Below are 20,266 nucleotides of genomic sequence, written 5' to 3'. Positions count from 1 at the left end.
GGGACAGAAAAGATGGACAATGAACGTCACTGTCCTGAAAAACGAAACCGTCGTAAGCATGAAGCCCCATGCAGCACGCGCTCATTTTCTTTCTATTGTTTTCTGCTTTTTAACCTTAAAGGGGTTGTGACCCAAAGCTATGATGGATAAACGGAAAAGAAAATGACATTAATGGTAACCCGCATTTCAATGAAGGTTTCGTACCGAAGCTCTTCCGGCTCTGACATCATGGCAGATGTCCCTGCCAGTGAGGCGGTCACGTGCCTTCAAAAACCAATGAGAATGATCGAGGTTCTCACTCTTCTAAAGTCAGAGCTTCACGCGGAGGTTTGCCCAAGAGCTGAGTGTTGTTGCGGAAGCAGCCCATTATGCAGATTATCCCTCAGCTCAGGCCCTGGAGATAAGTATATACTGATTGGTCAATTGATTGACTTCAGTAGAGGCAAGGAACTGAACCGGTACCACGTCATCGGGGAGGTGCCAGCTACCTCTCGCACAATAGCTAACTTAGACTACTTCGCTGAAAGTTTCAGTTAGTAAGGATACGTTCATCTCCGACATGACGACTTGGCCTGTCGGCTGCCAGAAGCGCGTACTAAAAGCTCTATCCTACTTATAGCCCTAAGGAAAGAAGGACACTACTGCTGGCGACCCTACTGGATGATATATAGCCGTAGACCTGGAAGGTGGTGATCAATAGTGGACCTTCTCTACGTCGCGAAAAGAAGCCTCGTGCCAGGAACGTGCGGTATTTCCGATGGCACCAGCTGAGTGGATTTGTCACGAAGGAAGTCCGAGTTCACAGTGGAAAGTGCAGAAAACTCTGTTGTCTGAGGTTGCCGTGCAGACTTAATTCCAGACGGCACACTTCTCTCTGAAGTCGACCCAGGAGGCAAACTGACCCGTCACTTGTGTGTCCCATCTGTGTCTGCACACCGCTCATAGACACAGTCGCTTCGCTGTGTGCACGCGGAACAAAAACGAACCGAACATCGGATTCTCCTGCAGAAGAACAGACCTGTTTCGATAACAAAAACAAATAAAAATCTGCCAAGTACAGTGGCGCGCAGACTCGCCTTAACCAGCGAAGCGCGTGTCACCGGGCGCTGCAATGGACAGCTGGAAACGAAACTGGGATGATCCACTATCCCGTTGGAGGGAGGGTCGATACGCACAACGGAGAAGGCGAAACGCTAACGCATCCATTGTGTGTACCGACCCTTCCTTCAACGGGATAGTGGATCATCCCAATCTCGTTTCCAGCTGTCTATCAGCGCCCGATGACCCGCGCTCCGCTGGTTAAGACAAGTCTGCGCGCCACTGTAGAACTGTCTTTCAGCGTACTGTCACCCCCATCGAAAGACCGGATCAAACATGAACAAATGACTGACATACGCAGCAGCAAAATGTGGCCCCATGGTCCGATGAATCCAGGACAGCTATTGGAACCCTCGTGGGGAAAACCGGGTGACCGCACATTCCGCTTCTGTGGAGTCCCAACTGAAAAGCGTGCGCTTTAGTATCGGCACGTCGATAGTGTAGGGGTTCTTCGTTCGCGTCACATCTGGCTTACGGTGGTTATAGTTTCAGAGTAATGGAGTGTAGACACAGCTGCGCTTCGTTATTGCAAACGACAACTGCGTCATCCTTCAGCCAAAGACAGAGTGACCCGTGGTAGAAAATGATGCACGATACGTATAGAATGAAGTTCAGTCCTGTCTGTAAGCGAAGTCGGCATGCGACGAAAACGAACAAAGGCGCTTTAGAACCCGTATCACACAATCAGAATTATACAGGGTGCTTTTTTTTTTATCCTTTACAGATTCTTAAAAAAAAAAACTGCTGGGAGCAGTGCTGACGCCATTTTTGCAGGCGCACATCCCCTGAGAAAGCGCATGTAAGTACTACCTAACTATTAGTTACCTAAAATTCATTCATTAGTTTTTGAATTTTGTTTTCGGAAAGTACGAGACAGCAGATTTGGAGGCGATCATTATTTGAACCCACACTCGTTAAAAAAAAAAAAACTTCATGAAACGCTGGCACGCATCAGATGAGCCGAAATCAGAACCACGCACTTCTTGAGCGCAGAAACGACATCGCCTCGTCTTATGTCGGCCGGAAAGCGGTCTATCTGGCCATCAGATCAGCGCCTACTCCAATCAGCTCCATCACTACAAAACACGTGACCCCCAGACGCAAACGCCCGTCGCTCCTTTAGGGCTCGAGAAGTGTGTGGTTTCGGTTTCGGCTCATATGTATACAGAAGCTTGGCGATTTATATCTCGAAGTACGAGCTCTTTTCGGGATATTTATAAAACAGCGTGGGGAAATGCACGGGGTGAGTATTTGCATTGCTTCTAACTTTTTTCTTTTTCTTTCTACAAAGTGATAGCATTTGAAAAAAACTAAAGGTTAAACTTCAGGTGAATGACTATCAGTCCGCAAAGTTTCAAGCGCCGGAACCATCACCTTCTATTTTGATGACGGATGAAAATGTGTAATATTTGCTAAATTCACCCCGTATTTAAGATAGAGTAACTTGAGTAGAGTACTTATGATACCTACGGGTCTGCTCTGACGTCACTGCTCGCAGCGGCAGTGTGCTCAGCTGTCTGCACCTTTCGCTACTAAACGTACCGTAAAGCAGTAGAGAGCAGCGAGAAAATAGTGAGTTTTAGTATATCGTACGCTGTCGCCTTTGCGTACGTAAGGGATAGCGTGGTAGTTCTGCGCAATGCGCAAAGCTCTCTTTATGTTCTGCACGTGCGCAGAACCACCAACGCTATCCCTTGCGTACGCAAAGGCGATCGCGTACGATATACTAAAACTCACTAATATCAGTGCTACCTTACGCACTTCCAGTACACATGTTCTAACGATAAGGTCTCTGCAAAAACAGTCCAGGGTTCCTCACTTATCTGCAGCACTTGTCATTTGGATCGAAAGCACAATGCCCGCGCTCTGCCTATCAGTGTACACGTTCAGGAATGTTCCTTTAAGAGGGAACGTTTCTTCCTATAGACGATGACGTCAGAAGATAAAGGCGACGCTATATTATGAGATAAGGTCAGTGACTCAGGGGGACAAATATTCCCAGAGGAACTTAATTCAGCCTTATAGCCGGGAAACGTTTATTATACACGTTACACGTTATCGCTCAAGGAGAATATGGTGCCTATATCTTTCTTATCGTATCGCTACACTTTGTAATAAATTATAATTATAAAGTACGCAATTGCAATAGTACGGCATTCCAATGTTTGCAATATGCCCTAAAGCCTATAGACAAACGTATAATTGGAGGTTAGGGAGCTTTAGTAAGCACTCCGCGAAAACGATACGACAAAGAAAATTAAAGCAATTGGCTTATGTTTTCGGAACCCTTACCGTCAACACCCCTTCCCATATACTAAAACTCTCCGTCATCGTGTAACTTAGGTCGCACACGATAACTGCGTCTTTTATGTTGCCATTACAACGAAACGACTTTATTTGAAGATAAAAGGGAGTTTTAGGAAATCGTAATTGCGCCCTCCAACTCCGAATCGCTGACAGTCAATCAGATATAAGCAACGTGACGTCAGCCGCCCTAAAGGAATCAGGCGATTGGCTTATCGCGTTTTCGGAAACGTTATCGTGAAACTTCAACGTTTTCCTAAAACTCCCTAATGGTTGGGGGTTTCATCGCCGGGAGCGATACCCAACCCCATTACAACAAATTATCTACTCGCTACAACGTACTCGAAAAACAGAACTTCACCGCATAGCACGCTGTGCGCCAACCATTGCCACGAATGATTGAGTTACCGCTTGTGATTGGGCGAGAGAGGGGGGCGTACGCCTTTTTGTGGCAATTTTCATATAACCAAATTGCCACAAAAAGGCGTACGCCCTATTCTCTCTTCGAATCAGAAGCGATAACCCCATCATTCGTGGCAATGGTTGGTGCACAGCGTGCCATGCGGTGAAGTTCTGTTTTTAGAGTGTTGTATCTACTCGCTATAGACGACCTGCGCCCCTATACGTCATCGATTACGTTTCTCCGCCGCGCAAAGCATGCTTGTGGGCACCTATCAACCTTATCAGCCTTTTCGACCTATCAGCAGACGCGTTTATCCCGCTTCTTGCCCTCCACAGCAAAATATAACCTCGAACCGGTCTTCTCATTACGTCGCATGTTTGTAAACAGAGGGTCGTCTATATCAGCAACGTGGCATCTGCTCGTTAGTGATCACTCCCGGGTGACGTGATCGAAACCCACCACTGATTACTGATTTTTCCGGCTGACCGCAACGATACCAGCTCCCGTGGCGTAGTGGTTAGGATGATCACTTTCCACGCCGAGACCGGGAGGTGACACGGGTTCGAATCATGTCACCGGTTGTGCTGTCTGAGGTTTTCCCTGGGTTTTCCGAAGACTTTCGGCACAGTTCCACTGAAGTCGGCCCTGTCCCCCACTCCTTCCTGCTGTCCTCTCTCCATATGTCCATGTCTCTACGCCGCTCATAGCCACAGTTGCGTTGCGGCGCTAACACGAAATTAAATTTAAAAAAAAATGACTGGGAGGCGACTCGGGTTCTCACTGGGTTTTCCTCAGACGCTTCGAGTCAATTATGTCGGTACAGTTCCCTGTGAAGTCGGCCCTGGACGCACGATACCACCCTGCGATAGTAGTGACCTTGCCCGCCTGAGAGTGGCCGACTACGGCAACCAGTTTCATCCAGGGAAAGGGTAACGGACGTATTTTCGTTTCCGTTTTTGGTTGCAGCTATATTTTCGTTTCCGTTATCCGTTTCTGATACCAGCCTTTCAATTTCGTTTCCGTTACTGTTTCCGGTAATGGAAAGGCTGTTACAGAGCAGCGGGAGGACAGTCAGTCCGGCTCTGTCAGCACCCTGTTTTGCCCAAGTGCTGCTTCAGTGTCACGCGTACTGACTACGCGAGTAATTTTACGTCGTTGAGATGCGCACATCTTACAAGATATTTAAAAAAAATGTAGGAACATGTCTTCAGTCCTCACTCACTCCGAGTCCAGCAACTCAAGATTGCGTATCCTTCATCCTCATCCATGTCGCATTCATAAGCGGACGCTCTCAGTAGTAAATAATACTGCCATAGCCACGATGAAATAAAAAAAAAGTAAAAAATGAATAACTAAAAATCGTAGGCTGTCATCCTCGTGTTATGGTAGAGTATAGTCATCTGTTGATGTCATGGATTTATGAGGACTGGGACGAGGTAAGCGAGGGAAGCGCCCTCGAGATCCAATATTGCGCTTTGTTTCCATGCTCACGTGTAGTATCTAGAGCATTACACACAGGGAATGGAGTCATCGAAATACAAAAATAAAATGAAAAGTCACTCAAATGTCATCGCACAACAGGAATAGCCATTACCCGAATTCAATACCGGACGATAACTTTCGTTTCCGTTTCTGTTTCGGGTAATGGAGGACCGTGGTATGCGTTTCCGTTACCATCTCCAATTTCGGTAATATACCGTTACCCTTCCCTGGTTCCATCATCTTCCAGACGGATGAGGGCGCAGTTCTCCCAGAAGTGGGCCCAAGACGTAAATTAATCGTCCAGCCACCCGCTGCCTCCCACTGTTCACGTGTGTATACCGCGCACACTCACAGCCACAGTTGCTTCGAGGTGCTAATACGGAATAAAAATAAACGGAACAACATATCTTTGTTTATTCAGGGCGATATCTACAAAAAATGAACTTCACCCCACAGAACGCTCCTAGCCAACCATCATCCCAAACGACATCGTCATCAATTTTCAACGAATCAGGGGCGAGAGCGATGTCATTTCGGATCGTGGCTGGCTAGGAGCGTGCTATGCGGTGAAGTTCGTATTTAAGAGTGTATATAAGCGAGTCCAATACAGCGCTGTTGTTCTGTCGATAGACTGTGACAAATCCTTTTTCTAACATACAGTAAGCCTCGAGGTAACGAAGTAATAACATCGTGAAAATTGTTGAAGTATCAGTATACGTATTCATAATAATCAATAATTCGCGCAACAATTTACCGTAACTTGATTTTTGTTTTTATTTTTTACAAGCTGCAATTTCTCATCCTGGTCTCGTGGAGACATTAATAGAACCGAAAAGAAGCGAGTGTTGCTGTACATTACTGTACATATTGTTTTTAAAGATCCACGACGAGGAAAAAAAGAAAAAGGCAAAGAGCGAGCGAAAAAGAGTTCTCCGAAATTCTGCAACCAGCCGTTGGAGCTTCGTTCAAGAAGTAGTACCGTGAAGTAATATATTCGAAGTTATGCTTCCCAGTATTCTTGCTAGAAAACTACAAAGCCTACGAAGTGACGTCCCGTCGCTGGCGTCATCTGTTGGAGACTGGAGACACGATCGGTCTAGCAACGCCGATAGGGCACGCCAGTCAGCCGACAACAACGGTTGGAATATGTTACCAGAAGAACAGGAGCCTTGGAGCCCCACAATGCCACTGCCATTCAGTGTCTGTTGTGCTTCTTGACTTGTCGAAAATGAGAAGCATACGCCTTTCTGTGACACTTTTGCAATTGCGTTAATTCTCACAGAAAGGTGCTCATCGCTCTCTCCTCAAATCGAAAGCTGTATCACTCGGCGCAGTAGTTGTATAATTGGCGTAGAACGTGTTATGCAGTGAAGTTCTCAGCCTGGGGAGAGCCAGTGCGCAGGAGAGTAACGCCACCTATGAAGTGATACGTCAACTACTCTGCTGTCTGCGGCTTCTTAGCAGGGACTGCAACCGGAACGAAACCGAAAACCGCATAGAACCTCCTTTTTTTTTCTTTTTTCTCAGCACCGCAACCAGAACGTAACCGCAATTCACCATCGGCAAATAACCGAAACCGTAACCTATACCGAAAAATGTGATTTCGGTTACCGGTTCATATGAACAGGCGCGGATCTAGGGGGGGAGGACAGGGGTCCGGACCAAAGGGAGGAAGAGGGGGAGTTGGTGGTCCGGACCCCCCCTCAATTCCAGACTTGACATAGGGTTGAGTGGACCAATCCCAGCATGCACTTGTCCACAGCGGAGCGGAGTTTTTTGGGTGAAAATAATGGACCTAGCATGGAGCGGAGTTTCTTCACAGTCCACAGAAAGGGCTTACGCACGCGTGGTCCTCTTTGTGTCCGTGCCTCTCGGTTCTCCTATCACAGATCCACAGCATGAGTCAGCATTCATAACCACTCTGTTCATTTTGAACGGAAATCCAGAGGCATGGGTTCCAGTCCTGCCTGGCTTTTTCGACGACTGCATCGTCGTTTTTTATAGGGATGGGGGGTTTCTCTATGAATGACCGTGAATATATCTCACTTAGGGTTCATTTTTTCTTGCCTAAATAGAAGTCACGTGAGGAAATATCAATCCGACAACCTTCAGGGCGAACAAAGGACCGCAAAGGGTCACGGGACATTTGCTGTCTCTCTCTCTAGAGATTCACGCGGTAGTCTGCTATACTCATCGCAGAAATATATGTATGTGTACACATACAGGTATAATACGCACAGCTCTTATATTCTGGATGGTTACTGGTCCTGGTCCTTCACTTGCAACAGTGGCGTAGCCACGGGGGGGCTAGGGGGGGCTCGAGCCCCCCCTACCTGCCATGGCCGGCCCACGGAAATCGTGCAAATCCGAGGAGAAAATAATATATATATATATGGGGGGGGGGGGTGACAGTGTGACGATCGCGAAAGTTCTTACAGTTCATGGCGTCTAAGCAGCACTCTTGAATGGTTTTCAAAGTATGAGCTTTCCAAAATCCTTCCAATCTCGTGCCACCACCTCATTGGACATGACAGCCTATACATGTAATCGTATTGTTCTCGTCCAAATCAATTATTTTCGTTCTGTTTTTTTTTAACCGCATTTTGCGGCGTGCACGAATATGTGTATGTTGTCGCGAACAGGATCAGCGGCGGGGGGGGGGGGGGGGGGGAGTAGGGCGAGTTTTCGTATCGAGCACCCCCTACCTTGGAGGTCTGGCTACGCCACTGACTTGCAACGATTGCAAGGTCAAAGTTTCTCCACAAATATTAAGAGATGCGTCTCCGACGTAAAATAGGTGGAAAAGAGGACACGGTATAGACAAAATCGAAAACGATATCATTCGTGAGGTCCGCTGCCCCTTTATTTAAATGTTTGTTTTTAGCTTTTTTTTTTAAATTCTTGACATTTCCTCATTTCCTTCTATTAAACATACCCTCCTCTATTTAATAATAATAACCTTTATGTAGGTGCCTCCAACATAGGGGAAACAAATCCCCGTCTCAGTTATCTCACATCAAACCACCTTCAAACAAAACTCGTTTGCAGTCTCCTACAGGACACACCTACGTAACTCCCTTTCTCCAGCACACACAAGAACAAGATGACGATCAAACAATTGGATGATGGCAGTCGCAGAAAAGGTACCATCAACATTCAACTGTGCTATATTCAACCTGTGGCGATGAAGCTCCCCACTCTCCAAAGCCAAGATAAAGTTGTTGTTGTTTGTGCTATATGCCCCGTCCAATCCAACGTTAGAGCATTCAACAGCAGTTCCTCACCTTTCTCTTAATTCCATAAATGGCCAACTCGCTGAACATGTCCGATATCCCGAGGAAGCAATCATCACAATCGCACGAGTCCGAATCCGAACTATCACTTTGAATCATCGTCATCATTTTCACTCGTTCCACTTCATTCACGAGTCCAGCCGTTCACAGACGCGCACAACGGTCCAAAAATAAGCCCAGATCTGACGACGACCTCGCGAGCAGGTAGACACAAGTGTGTTGTTGGGCCAAGTTCACAAATCCATCGCAGTATAAAAAGCACAAAACGCCCTCGTCGCTGCAAAGCGCGGATCAGACCGCACTTGTACTCGCGCAAACTGCGCTTAGCCTCAGCTGCAACGACGTCGCAGCGTTGCGCTCGTCACGCTGAGCTCCGTTGTCACGGTCGACGCTTCGAATAAATGAAGATGACGACATAGAAAAAAAAGTATGCAATGCTGAGCCGACACCCACAAGGGCAGCACCGGGAGCGACATCCAATAGACACGTCTGTCCTCGTGTAGATTGAAATATATTAACCGTTTCAACGAGGCAGATAAAGTCAAGCGCCAAGATATGACGGGTCCAGATTGGACGTCAGTCGTTATCGCTCGTTCAAACACGAGCGATCGCCGAGCCCTCGCCGAGACTCGCGGATCGAACCGTGTCCGTACGCCAGTGGAAAAGACGCAGGAGGAGTCGCGTTTCCCGCAACATTCCACAGAATATCGTGCCGGAAGTGACGTCGAGAACGGAAGGAAGAACGGAAGATATAAAAAAACTTGGCGGTTTCCGAAGACGGACGTACCCAGATCCTAACGGTCTCGTTGATCACACGCTCCTTTTCCGGTGTCTCACAACACACGCTATAACTTCGCTCTCGTACGTAAGCAAAAAGTCCTTACCGATACAATAAACCTCGTACGCCGACTATGGAAAAAAGAAAGAAAAAAAAAAGTATCGCCGACGCTTCTAAACAACGCCTCAGCTGACACACGCACAACAAAGCCAGCAGTGTACGCACTGCGCTTGGAAAACAAACAGAAAAGAAAAAAAAAATTTTTTTTTTCCGCAAATAGGGTGGACGCCGACAAAAGTGATGACGTCGCGAGTACGTCATCGTTAGTAGAGGTGATCACTGTCCCGTGATATTTTGAAAAGGAAAAAGGCCGTCCGCCTCTGTTTAGACGGCGATGGAGTTCTCTTTCAAAAAAAAAAATAATAAAACAAAAAAGAAAAAAATGAGCAGAAGTGAAAGGCGCGTGCTTGGATGCGACATGGTTGACGCGAAATTATGTGATCCGTGCCGTCGGGAGTCACGGAGATTCGTGCCTAGGCTGCGGGATAAGCGTGCATAAATTGCAGCAAGACGTGCACCCGAATAGATTTATCGAGGAAGCACGCTTCTTTTTGTACTGAAGACTTTGTACGAAGCTTGCAGTTCTCAGTACACATACGCAGCTACGTTACTTGCCCGCGTAGTACACACGCACACGTATAGGCGTTCCCAGGATTGTCTCCAAAGGGGGCTCAGTGTTTTTCTTTTTTGGGGGGGGGAGGGGGGAAGCGTTGGAAAAAAAACCTCTATTCCTAGAGACGGACGCTGCGAGGAGTGTGTGCGGGTGTTGAGAGGAAGGTGTCGAGGAAGAGGTGTTGAGAGGAAGAGGAAGGGTGAGAGGAGGGAGAGAGAGACGAGAAAAATCATGACCACCCGTGACTAAAGAGTGCACAATTTTAAGAAGTGACCTTGAAGCTCGGGGGGGGGGGGGGGGGGGGCACGGTACCTCCTAGTCCCCGCTCGGTATGCCCGTTACACAATGCCCGGTATGCTCGTTACTCTCAACACGGAGTTTCGAACCCAATGCCATGAACTTGTAATTTCTCGCCTAAAAGGTACTCCTACCTTATAAGTTTCGAATGTTTACGAACGCTTCAAAGCACTCTAGCAGCAGGGCGCTTTCGTTGAAACGTCACAGGTTATAAAGCCTCACGAGCAGATATTAGTACCGTCAGGATACAGAAGGGGTCCCAAAGTATATAAAAAAAACTAAAAAAAAAAACTGAGAATCAAACATCTCGAACAACTTTAATCTGGCACGAGCTTTCATACATGTTCTGCGCTTTTTCGCCTGAAGAAGTACTATCCACAGAGCCTCCAATGAAAATAACGTGACGGGGAACACGAGAAGATTTTCTCTTCCGCTCCTACTTCTCGCGGAAGAAGCCATACGACAAGAACGTGCGAAGATTCGAAAAAAAAATTGAAAAAAGAAAGAAAAAAAAAGAGAAGAAAGAAACGTTTTCTCATCAGAATCTTCTTGTTTCAGCGTATGTGCCAAAGACGGGTCCTGTAAGGCGTCTGCACCGCGTACCCTATCGTAATGAGGAGAAGTGACCTTCACCGCCAACTCCAAAAACCAAGCTGCCGCGTCAACAAACATCTGCTCCGCAGATGCTCGTATTTCTTACATGATCACAATAAATCTGGGTTTTGCGACGAGATAGTGCCAGATAATTCGTAACGTGATATCGCGAGCGAGACAACAATCGATCGACGCCGTCAGTGCATGGTTTAATCCCCCCCTTTCCCGTCTTAAAATCTCAACACACGAACTGCCGTCTTCCCTGCCCTTCCGGTGGATGACCGGTCTGTGGATGGACGTGACGCGTACCATGCCGAGAGGTTCCTGACGTGCCCGGCCGTATTCGGGCCAGCAACCTATGGATTTGACGATACCATGGCGGGAGCTAAGACGAGGACGAAGCGCACACAAAAACCGCCTCTAACAACGAACTTCATTTTCGTTAAATCATCATCGCCCAACGTGCAGTGCAACCTATGGATCAGAAAGCAACACTTCCACCGAGGATGGTATATTTCGCGTTACCAGCTGCTCTCTACCAACAATCATAGAGAGGCATTTATATCCTTTCTTGTGCGTGGCACTGCTCCTGTAAACATGTCAATGTACTCGCTACGTGGGATGTTATTCATCGCCCGCAATTTGTTGCACGATTTCTCCACGCTCTGTTGTACCCCCTCAAAACACCTAAATGGAAACTGCTTCACGCGGATTAATTGATACGTCTGGCCGTCAACCTCAATACTCGCTTCCAATAGGCAACTTGCCAGACGCGTCGAACCCCACCAAAATGAATGTAATAATATATAAAAAAAAGTGTTATCCTTGTCTGAAGGACGGTTGAAGCAAATGAAACTACTGGGGTGGACAGGTTACCCCATCTTTCGGGCGGATAAAAAAAGTTTTTTTTTTTATAAATTTCGTGTTAGCGCCGCGAAGCAACTGTGGCTATGAGCGGCATACGGACGTGGACGGATGGAGAGAGGACAGCAGGAAGGAGTAGGGGAGGGGTTTGTATGCGTCCTGGGCCGACTTCAGGGGGAACTGACAAAAAAAAAAAAGAAAGTGAGGAGGAACACAGGTGAAGGAAGGAACGAGGGAATCTTCTTATCCCTAACACCACGCCTAACACGCGAAAGAGCACTAAGCAGACAATGAGGACTGCTTTCTTGGTTTGGGTTAGTGCTTTGGCATTAATTACGGCAGTCTAATTAAAATTACAAAAATTTCTAATAACTTTTTAAAAACTTTTAACAAAATTTTAATAACTCCGTGTACATATACATATAGCAGCACAGAAACTATCCCATCCAGTTACCTACCCAGAGTTTGCGCATTTAAGCCAACCCTAATCAACGCATCCGAGCAGCTCACAATTAATCTAGCCCCACACTGGCTTGCACAACCAGCGATGTTACTGCTTATTCATATCTACACCTCACGAAAGATCGTAAACAGCTTTTACGTCATGAGGAGGCGTGTCTTCTCTTCCGCTGACGTCAGAGCCTTTCCCTCCAGCCTTCACGTAATCGATTACAGCGTCGATATGTTATGACTCATTTCTAGCCAAAGAAAACACTGGTGCCTGCTCCACTGAAGCGAGTCCGAAAAAAAATAAAAAATAATGTAGTCCTAGCCAAACGACAGTTATGTAAAAATAAACGCAACCTGTACATGACGTCATCACACCCCAACGTATAAAAAAAAAAAAAAAGAAGAAAAACGACGGCGCGTACACTGATACCGACAAAAACTTCTTGCTCCCCTTCGATTTTCTTTTTTCCACGTTCCGCGTTACAGACAGTGTCCTTTCTTACAGCTTCTATTTTGCCCCGTTAGATGGAGCCACTTAACGACCGAATAGCACCACTCTGCCCCCAAATGTACGTAATGTGACAACTTATTTCGCTTCAAGGACCAGGTGTTTATTCTTTTGTTTCGGGTTCAGCCGTTTTTCTTCCATTTGGCACGTGGTTGAGTCCTAAGGAGAAAACCCCCTTCCCGACACAACGTTAGATCTAGCAGTAGTAGTAGTAGAAGTAGATGCATAATGTAAAAAACCCCGAGACTAGGGAACACGAAGGGACAGACACAAACACGAAGTCTCAAAGTTTCGTGTTTGTGTCTGTCCCTTCGTGTTCCCTAGTCTCGGGGTTTTTTACATTATGCATCATCTTCACCAGCTCGCTTGCTTCCTAGCCATTTTTTCATTTTCGTAGTAGTAGACTTGTCCTATCCCTTTTGTGTCAGGGTGGGCTACACCTGCCTCCAGTAGGGGGCCCGCGCGAGCCTTGTTCTTGTTCTCCACTTCCATAGATGGCGCCACGTACCGTACCCGGCGCCATCCAATTCGTATGATCGCAACGAGATTTGCGGACACTTTGCTGTGTCGCCCGCTCGAACGCAAAGCTTCGCGACTGCTATCGGACTTCCTCGAGTGTGTGATCGGCCTTGGGTTTCTAATGAAGTTCGATGGAGGAAACGGCGCGAACATGACATCCGCCCGCCAGTCCTCCCGTGCGATAGGCAGCGCCGGCAAAACATCCTCAGTACGAATACGTTCCCACTTCCTAAGGGTACTGCGCAACGACCATAAAAAGGGGTTGACGCTAACAAAGTACCAAAAACATGGAAATTCTGAATAACGACGAATATTGACAGATACAGTTACTTTCTTTTTTAAATATAACTAGTTACACCAACAGTTACCACATTAAAGTAAGTTAGTTATTGTACAGTTACCTTTTAAGAGATAGAGGGGGTTTTAAAAAAAAAACGCAAGCTTCGTTTTCGAGCTTGTACTGTCCGAGCACACTGTCTTGCCGCGTTATAATCGGGGAAATTCCCGTAGACTCTAACGGCACAGCATGAGTTAATCTAAGGCCATCCTGACTGCGTATGAGATGACAAAATTCGTGGAATTCCTGGTTGGGAAAGACGGCAGTGTACTTGAAGTCTCGACAAAACGACGGTAGGAAGGTGACGCGTGAAAAATATTAAAATATCCGAGTAACTTCGTTGTAGTTACGTTTTACGGATACTTTAACCGAGAGCGTTAACTGATTACAGTTACAAGTTACATTCGTAGAAAACTAACTAGTTACTGTAACCAGTTACTGCAAAAAGTAACTACTTGCAATTACTTTCGTAGGAAAATAGCTAGTTACAGTTACAAGCTACTTGTATCTAAGTTATACTACGCAGGGCTGGTCTCAAGACAGTTATACGGCCACGAGCAGTGGCCAAACCTCGCGGCGGATGACCTGTGTACCAAGTCGATGATAATGATGACGAGTGGTATTTTTGTTGCGCATTTGCAACAATAGCTGTAGTGCGCAAAACAAAACTTTGACGTGATGAACCTGACTAAAACGTGAACATATATGTATAATCTACCAAGTTGTTGGCGTCAGAAGAACTCGCAAAAGATTCAGTGCAGTATCTTAAGTGCCAGAACAGCCTTATTTATTTTATATATGGGTAAATTAATCTCGCTGAAATACTCAGCACGCAAAATGCAAATGCGGCCAGTGAAAAAATAAAAATAAAACAATCCACCAATTGTCGAAAGAACCCACAAAGCTTCATAGTTTCGGATTCTCAAAAGGTAAGTGACGTCATCGAGAGCAATGCACCCGACTCCTAGCAACAGCGCGCGCTCTCCGCCCGACGTTCCCAGGCGGGAACGTCTGACAACGCCATGACGTCACACTTCTAAAGAAAAAAAAAAGTATCAATTCGACAAGCGCGCTTCACGCAGATGATCAATATTTTGGGAGTATACAACGTGAGGCACGAATATTGTAACGGCATAAATTCAATAGACGTAAGAGATAAGAGATTTTGTTCGTAATGTGAGTTTACAGGCAGGACTCTGACACAGATTACACTACACTTTCGATCGAAGAATTCGGGGACCTTGTCCTTAAGGTCCATCAGTGGATTTATCGATAACAGTGAAGGGGCGCAGACTATAGCTGGTTCATAATGACAGTGTGGAGACCCGACACTGAGAAATTGTTGTCTGTTAGAGTTCCCCTGTCTCCAGTCGCCACATTGTCGTAATCAAATTACTTTACGAAGACACAAACCTCTTGTGCCTTTTTCCGAGCACGTCACCGACTAATCCACCGAGAGCGGTAGCGAACTCTTATGAAACTGTATCGGAAGCTACATTTTTTGTCTTATATATGCCACTATGTGCTGCGAGTCGATGCAACTGATACTTGAACACCCCACATAGCAAAAGAAGCCATTCAAAGCCACTTATATACGTGCCTGGAAGAGCCGGGCGCTGGCAACCCTCCGACACCAGGACTGATGACCTGGATCACTACGACTACCGTCCACTTCGCTGCTCCGCGACCCGTGTCCCAGGTCTGCGAACGACTGCTTGGACATTCTTCTCCAATGAGGCATTTTCGACGCGTACAATACCCTGCAGCAACCATCCACCGGTAACACGAGCACTTTCTACTCGTCCACACACCAAGGCAAGGCCGGGGCACCACCCAACCAATGCTTCTATTCTTAGCCAGCCAATACATAAACCCAGTTCCGGTCCATCGCTTCCCTGCTGTGGCAATAAACATGTCGGAGATGATGTTGTACACATACATAAGGGGCCACGTGACTGGACTCGACCAATGAGGTATGTCGAACGAAACGGTCCAGCGAAATAGGGATAATGCTGTACAGCGCAAAGTAACATGTGTCTCGAGGATTCAGATTTGTATGTGTGATAAGGAAAAGGGGGAGGGGGGTACTTGAAGAAAAGAACCCGCGAAATGGATCCTCTGAATACATCTTGGTTCGGACTGGATTAAGCCCGATTTTCCCCGAGTTATATTTCAACACGCGCGCATGCCAGGTCCGCAACGAATTCGACCGTTGTGCATCTTCGGTTCCAAAAGCCAACCACAAACCCATCTTCCATCACACACGGTTAACACAGTTTGCAAATGTTGACGAAATACTTTTTTTCTATCCGTCTTAACCGATAACGCCCAAAGCCCGTAACGACATTGTCCGACTTAATCCGGGTCACAGTCTACACGATACAACTTCACCCGAGAAAAAGTCGGCGTAATGGCTGAAAAGAAAGAGAGAGAGAGAGAGAAAAGCGCTATACCACGCGGAATGTTTACACGCCAGACAGAACCATGTTTTCTTTGCGTAATAGCCGGGAGTGACTTGTTGCGTGTCAAATGTCCTTCACGACTTCATACTATGTCGTCCTGCGTACAAGTCATACCGAAATTGCATAGCGAAGGTAGGAGGTGCTGGGAATCCGTCGAAGAAAATGTACGCCATTGTGCCTTTTTTTTTTTTTTTCAAGTCAGAAAGTAACTCGGGAAAATAGACATCCCGAAAAATGTCCATCTCCTATATATCTCACCCAGTTACCAGGAAGGCCCACTTTTACTGTTTAAAGGGGTACTAAAATGCAAAAACAACCCACGCAGCAAAATGTACTGAAAGTCGGGTGCAATAGGGGTGGACGGGTAGGTGGAAGACCTTGAACAGACTCGTGAAACTAAGGAACATCGATAAGACACATACCGACCACCCCTATTGCACTCGACTTTCAGTACATTGTGCTGCTTGGGAACATGCTCTCAAATGAAAGTCTTCAATTAGTATGATGCAAGCAAAATTAGTTCACACAGCGCTACCGTTTAGAAGAAAAACGCAATGAAATCAGAGCAGTCTTTTGCGGCAACGAATGGGATCCACAGATTGCAAGATGCAAAGATAGGCGGCATCCAATGAAACAGCGGGAGAAGCGCGCGAAATCCCTATCGTGGTCGTGTGGATTTGGAACGGGTCCGATTGTAGTGTTCCGTATAAGTGCGGCATGACGCGTACTGCTGCATTGTTCAATACCGATTCACTGAACAATTTTCGCGAATGTTCCACTGAAAATATTTATCTTCACGTCCTTCGGACAGCGATACGCCAGTCCGCTTCGCAACGCGCACTATGTTTTTCACGGGGACTGCTCCGTGACGTGGCACGCGCAGCATGGACTAAAAACACCGATGCACGAGCTGAAACGACGTTCACGGTTTAGCGCCAAAGCAAGAAAGAGCCCGGTATACTGTCGGTTGTAGCTCCGTACCGGAATCAAAGTTTTGAGTTACGATAATAAGTATGAAATTAACGTAGCGTGTAACGTAATTTGAGGTGAACCTGTGCTTTTTTGTTTTGTTTTAGTGCCCCTTTAAAGCTCCGGCGCGCATAATGTGAAATGACGCAATCTATTCAGCTATATGATGCGCCGTCTATACTGTAACATTCCCGACCTGAATGGAGGATGTACTTTTACTACTTGAAACCACGGGATGTGCGCACATTTACATACGTACGCACGTATTGTATAGCTGTCACCCGAGTCCATTCTAGTGCGAATGACTCTGCTCGGTGACATCCGATACACTATACCGCAATATTTCTCATCCACACAGTGCAAGTACTACACGTGTATATAGTGTAAAGGAATCGAAGCGAGCGGATGCACTCGATACAGCTAGCCTGTAAAAGACACAGTTTCTGCGAAGTGTTACTGTTAAAGCTATACAGTTACCAGTTTGGTTACTTTTTTGTTTCAGAAACGAAATCCCGAGTAAAGCTATCTCTGAAAAACAGTAACCGCATGGAGTCACATGGCCGTTTTATGTTCTCCTGAGAGTTACCGTGTATTCACACGAGCGACATTCCCCCAGAAGCGGAAGATGCGAAAAACGTCATCGGTTTCTGCTGTCACGCGAGCGCGAGCACTCAACGTCGTGTCTTCACGTACACTGCTAACCGTGGGGAATATCCTGCTGCACAGCCACAAGATATTCCGTAGCAGACGACAGGAAAACACGCTGACGGTGTCGTCTGCTAAGTGTCGTCTGCTTAAATGCGCAGTACGCCACTCTCGATATTCCGCACCGTGTGAATGCTCAACGTAACACGGGACGGAACTTGGGCTCTGTGAGCAGTGTTTTCGCTTTTCCTTCCACTAGAATATTCCGTCAGAATGTCGCTCGTGTGAATACACCGTTATTGTCAGTAAGCTCCCACCGCTTTCCATCGCATCCACCTGGAAAGTCGTATTGCCAACAGTAGGATGGGACTAGAAAGTGCGCCGGGAAACCCAAGGAGAAACTAAAACAGTGCAGCGGGTAGCGGTAGGACTTGATCCCAGCACCAAGAAGTCTCTATACATATAGAGAGAGACTTCTTGGTGGCATATAACCATGGTGGTGGCATATAACCAAGGCCAACAGGAGAGCAGATGCGCTCATGTTCACTCGACAACGATGCTGGTGTTTTATCCGGTTCTTCGTTTCTTCGTAGTTCTATTTTTGTCGAAATTATCATTTTCTCAACACTTTCAAGAGGTGGACTAAAGTTGACTTTTTAAGCTTTTTTTTTTAAGGGGGAGGGGGTTCAAGCGCAATATTTTTACACATTTTCATTTTGAGGCATCAGAACTGTGTTCCATTCGTGAACATCGTGATTATAAATATATAGTGGACGTGTATTTTTAGGATAAAATCGATTTTTAAAAAAAGAAGAAGAAGACACTGCGCGTAGAACTACAGCACACACAATATAGTGCAGATGAGGAATGTTAGGTGTTGCGTAGTTCCGAAAGGGAGGATAGGCAAGTAATCTAGCATCAACTGAGGAAGGAAGTTTAATACCTCATGCCTCCCCTTCTGATGCTTAGTTGTGAAGCGGAGCTAGAGTAAATATCGCGGCATCTCAGTATGGTGGGTGGCGGTCCTTCTCCACAGCGAGGCATCGTATTAATAGGAAAGTGGCAACGAGTAATAGTAAGTAAATAAAGTAACAGAGATCTAACGTGAAGTTGCTTTGACATAATTTCGCCTACTGCTAACGAACAATAAAAAAGACACTTCATAGAGGCATTTTACGTTGCGATATCCGTTGTCAGTGACGTAACTTGACGGAAGGCTGGCTCAATGGGCACCATGGGTCTTGTCAAAGTGAATGTAAATTAAACGATTCCATGAATATCCTTAAGGCCTTGCTACCTAATGTCCGAGCTGGCACAACGGTCCAAGTGACAAAAATCCCAATGTAAACGATACCGTAACGCAAACCAGGATCGGAACGGTTCCTACCCGCTAACGCAGCGCCCCCTACAAGGCGCGTAACACCCGAAAGGGAAATCAAAATTTGGCATGCTCACAGTTGTGACGGGCTTCATGACTTGAACCTTCCCCACATTTTGCACACGTACAGTACCTGGTACACAAAACACCACCTGGCTGACCGCCATATTAGGATCGACCACACCGCCACCAGCCGTCCAGTACGCGAAACAGCGCATAGTCTATCGCTAATTAGGAATGCGAGGTAGTTGTTGATTATCTTCCGATGAACAGCCATGCGGGGGTTCCAAGATCGCGGGATAGTGAACTATTATTAGTTATCAAGGCCGGACCGCTCACAACAACGAATACGCAAACAGAAAATGGAAATCACCCCACCTTATTTATTTTTTACGCCACTCAACCGGTCACATGTCGCCAGATGCTCAAATAACGACATGATTGTGCCGATAACACCGACAAAGATCATCAGATAAGGCCATGTTACCTCGCCGCAAAGCAGCAAGAGCCTTGAACGTTCACCGTAACTTACGTCAACGCACTCACTTGTGAACTCTGACGTCATTACATCCCTCAAAATGTAGAACCTATCGACAGTAAAAAGAAAAGCTCGAGACCTATCTTGAAAAGCCGCCAAGGGGGAACGCGCGAAAAATACCGCTCATGCAGGCAAACATAACGCCACAGACAAAAAAGAAAAAAAGAAAAGCAGGTGCCCCCATGAGGGTCGTCTGCTTTCGTATGCACGCGGGCGATCGTCTGTTTCGAAAGGCTCGCAGGAGATCGTCTGCTTCGAAAATACATGCAGGTCGGCTGCATACCACAGGACGGCGAGCTCTCCCATTACTCCCTTGTCTATGACGTCACTACGTACGCAAATCTTTTATTCTCAAACACTGGACTCCAAGGTGAACGCTCTCCATATTCTCTCTTTGCGTTCCTTCACCTTCTTGCCCCCGTCTTTCGTATAGATCCGTGTTGTGTGCGCTATCATTTCTTTCTCCGTGCAGTGTTTGTCGTTGTTATTCCGGCTCGTGTCGTGCAAGACGGAACGTTCATTGTTGTTTCGCTTGGCGGCACCCTTAAATCCGAAAATAGCTGCACCGTGCAACGTGTGACGTCACTGATGACGCACGCGACATGTCTGAGTGCCCGGCCGTGATTGGTGCGTAGCGTTGATGCTTCCAATTCGTGGAACCTTGAAGCCGCTTA

The 20,266-nt window shown here is 46.6% G+C and overlaps 1 protein-coding gene across 4 annotated transcripts in view; it reads right to left on the bottom strand.

Moving 5' to 3' along the window:
* Window positions 1-20,266, bottom strand: part of LOC135397308 (inositol-trisphosphate 3-kinase A-like) — a 66,530-nt gene that overhangs the window by 20,992 nt on the left and 25,272 nt on the right. The window contains exon 1 of one of the 4 annotated variants that reach the window (XM_064628793.1): window positions 19,132-19,236. The exons of 1 other annotated variant lie outside the window; for it this stretch is intronic. In XM_064628793.1, the coding sequence (XP_064484863.1) occupies window positions 19,132-19,221 (90 nt within the window). In that variant the 5' untranslated portion in view covers window positions 19,222-19,236. Of the gene's footprint in view, window positions 1-8,571; window positions 9,257-15,200; window positions 15,339-19,131; window positions 19,237-20,266 lie in introns of those variants that run through there. 2 more of the 4 variants (XM_064628792.1, XM_064628794.1) reach the window with 2 other exon arrangements.

This window comes from Ornithodoros turicata, chromosome 6 (assembly GCF_037126465.1).
Source record: "Ornithodoros turicata isolate Travis chromosome 6, ASM3712646v1, whole genome shotgun sequence".
Classification (NCBI taxonomy): Eukaryota; Metazoa; Arthropoda; class Arachnida; order Ixodida; family Argasidae; genus Ornithodoros; species Ornithodoros turicata.
The sequence above is the reverse complement of the archived record's forward strand: the minus strand, read 5'-3'. Positions and strand labels throughout refer to the sequence as shown.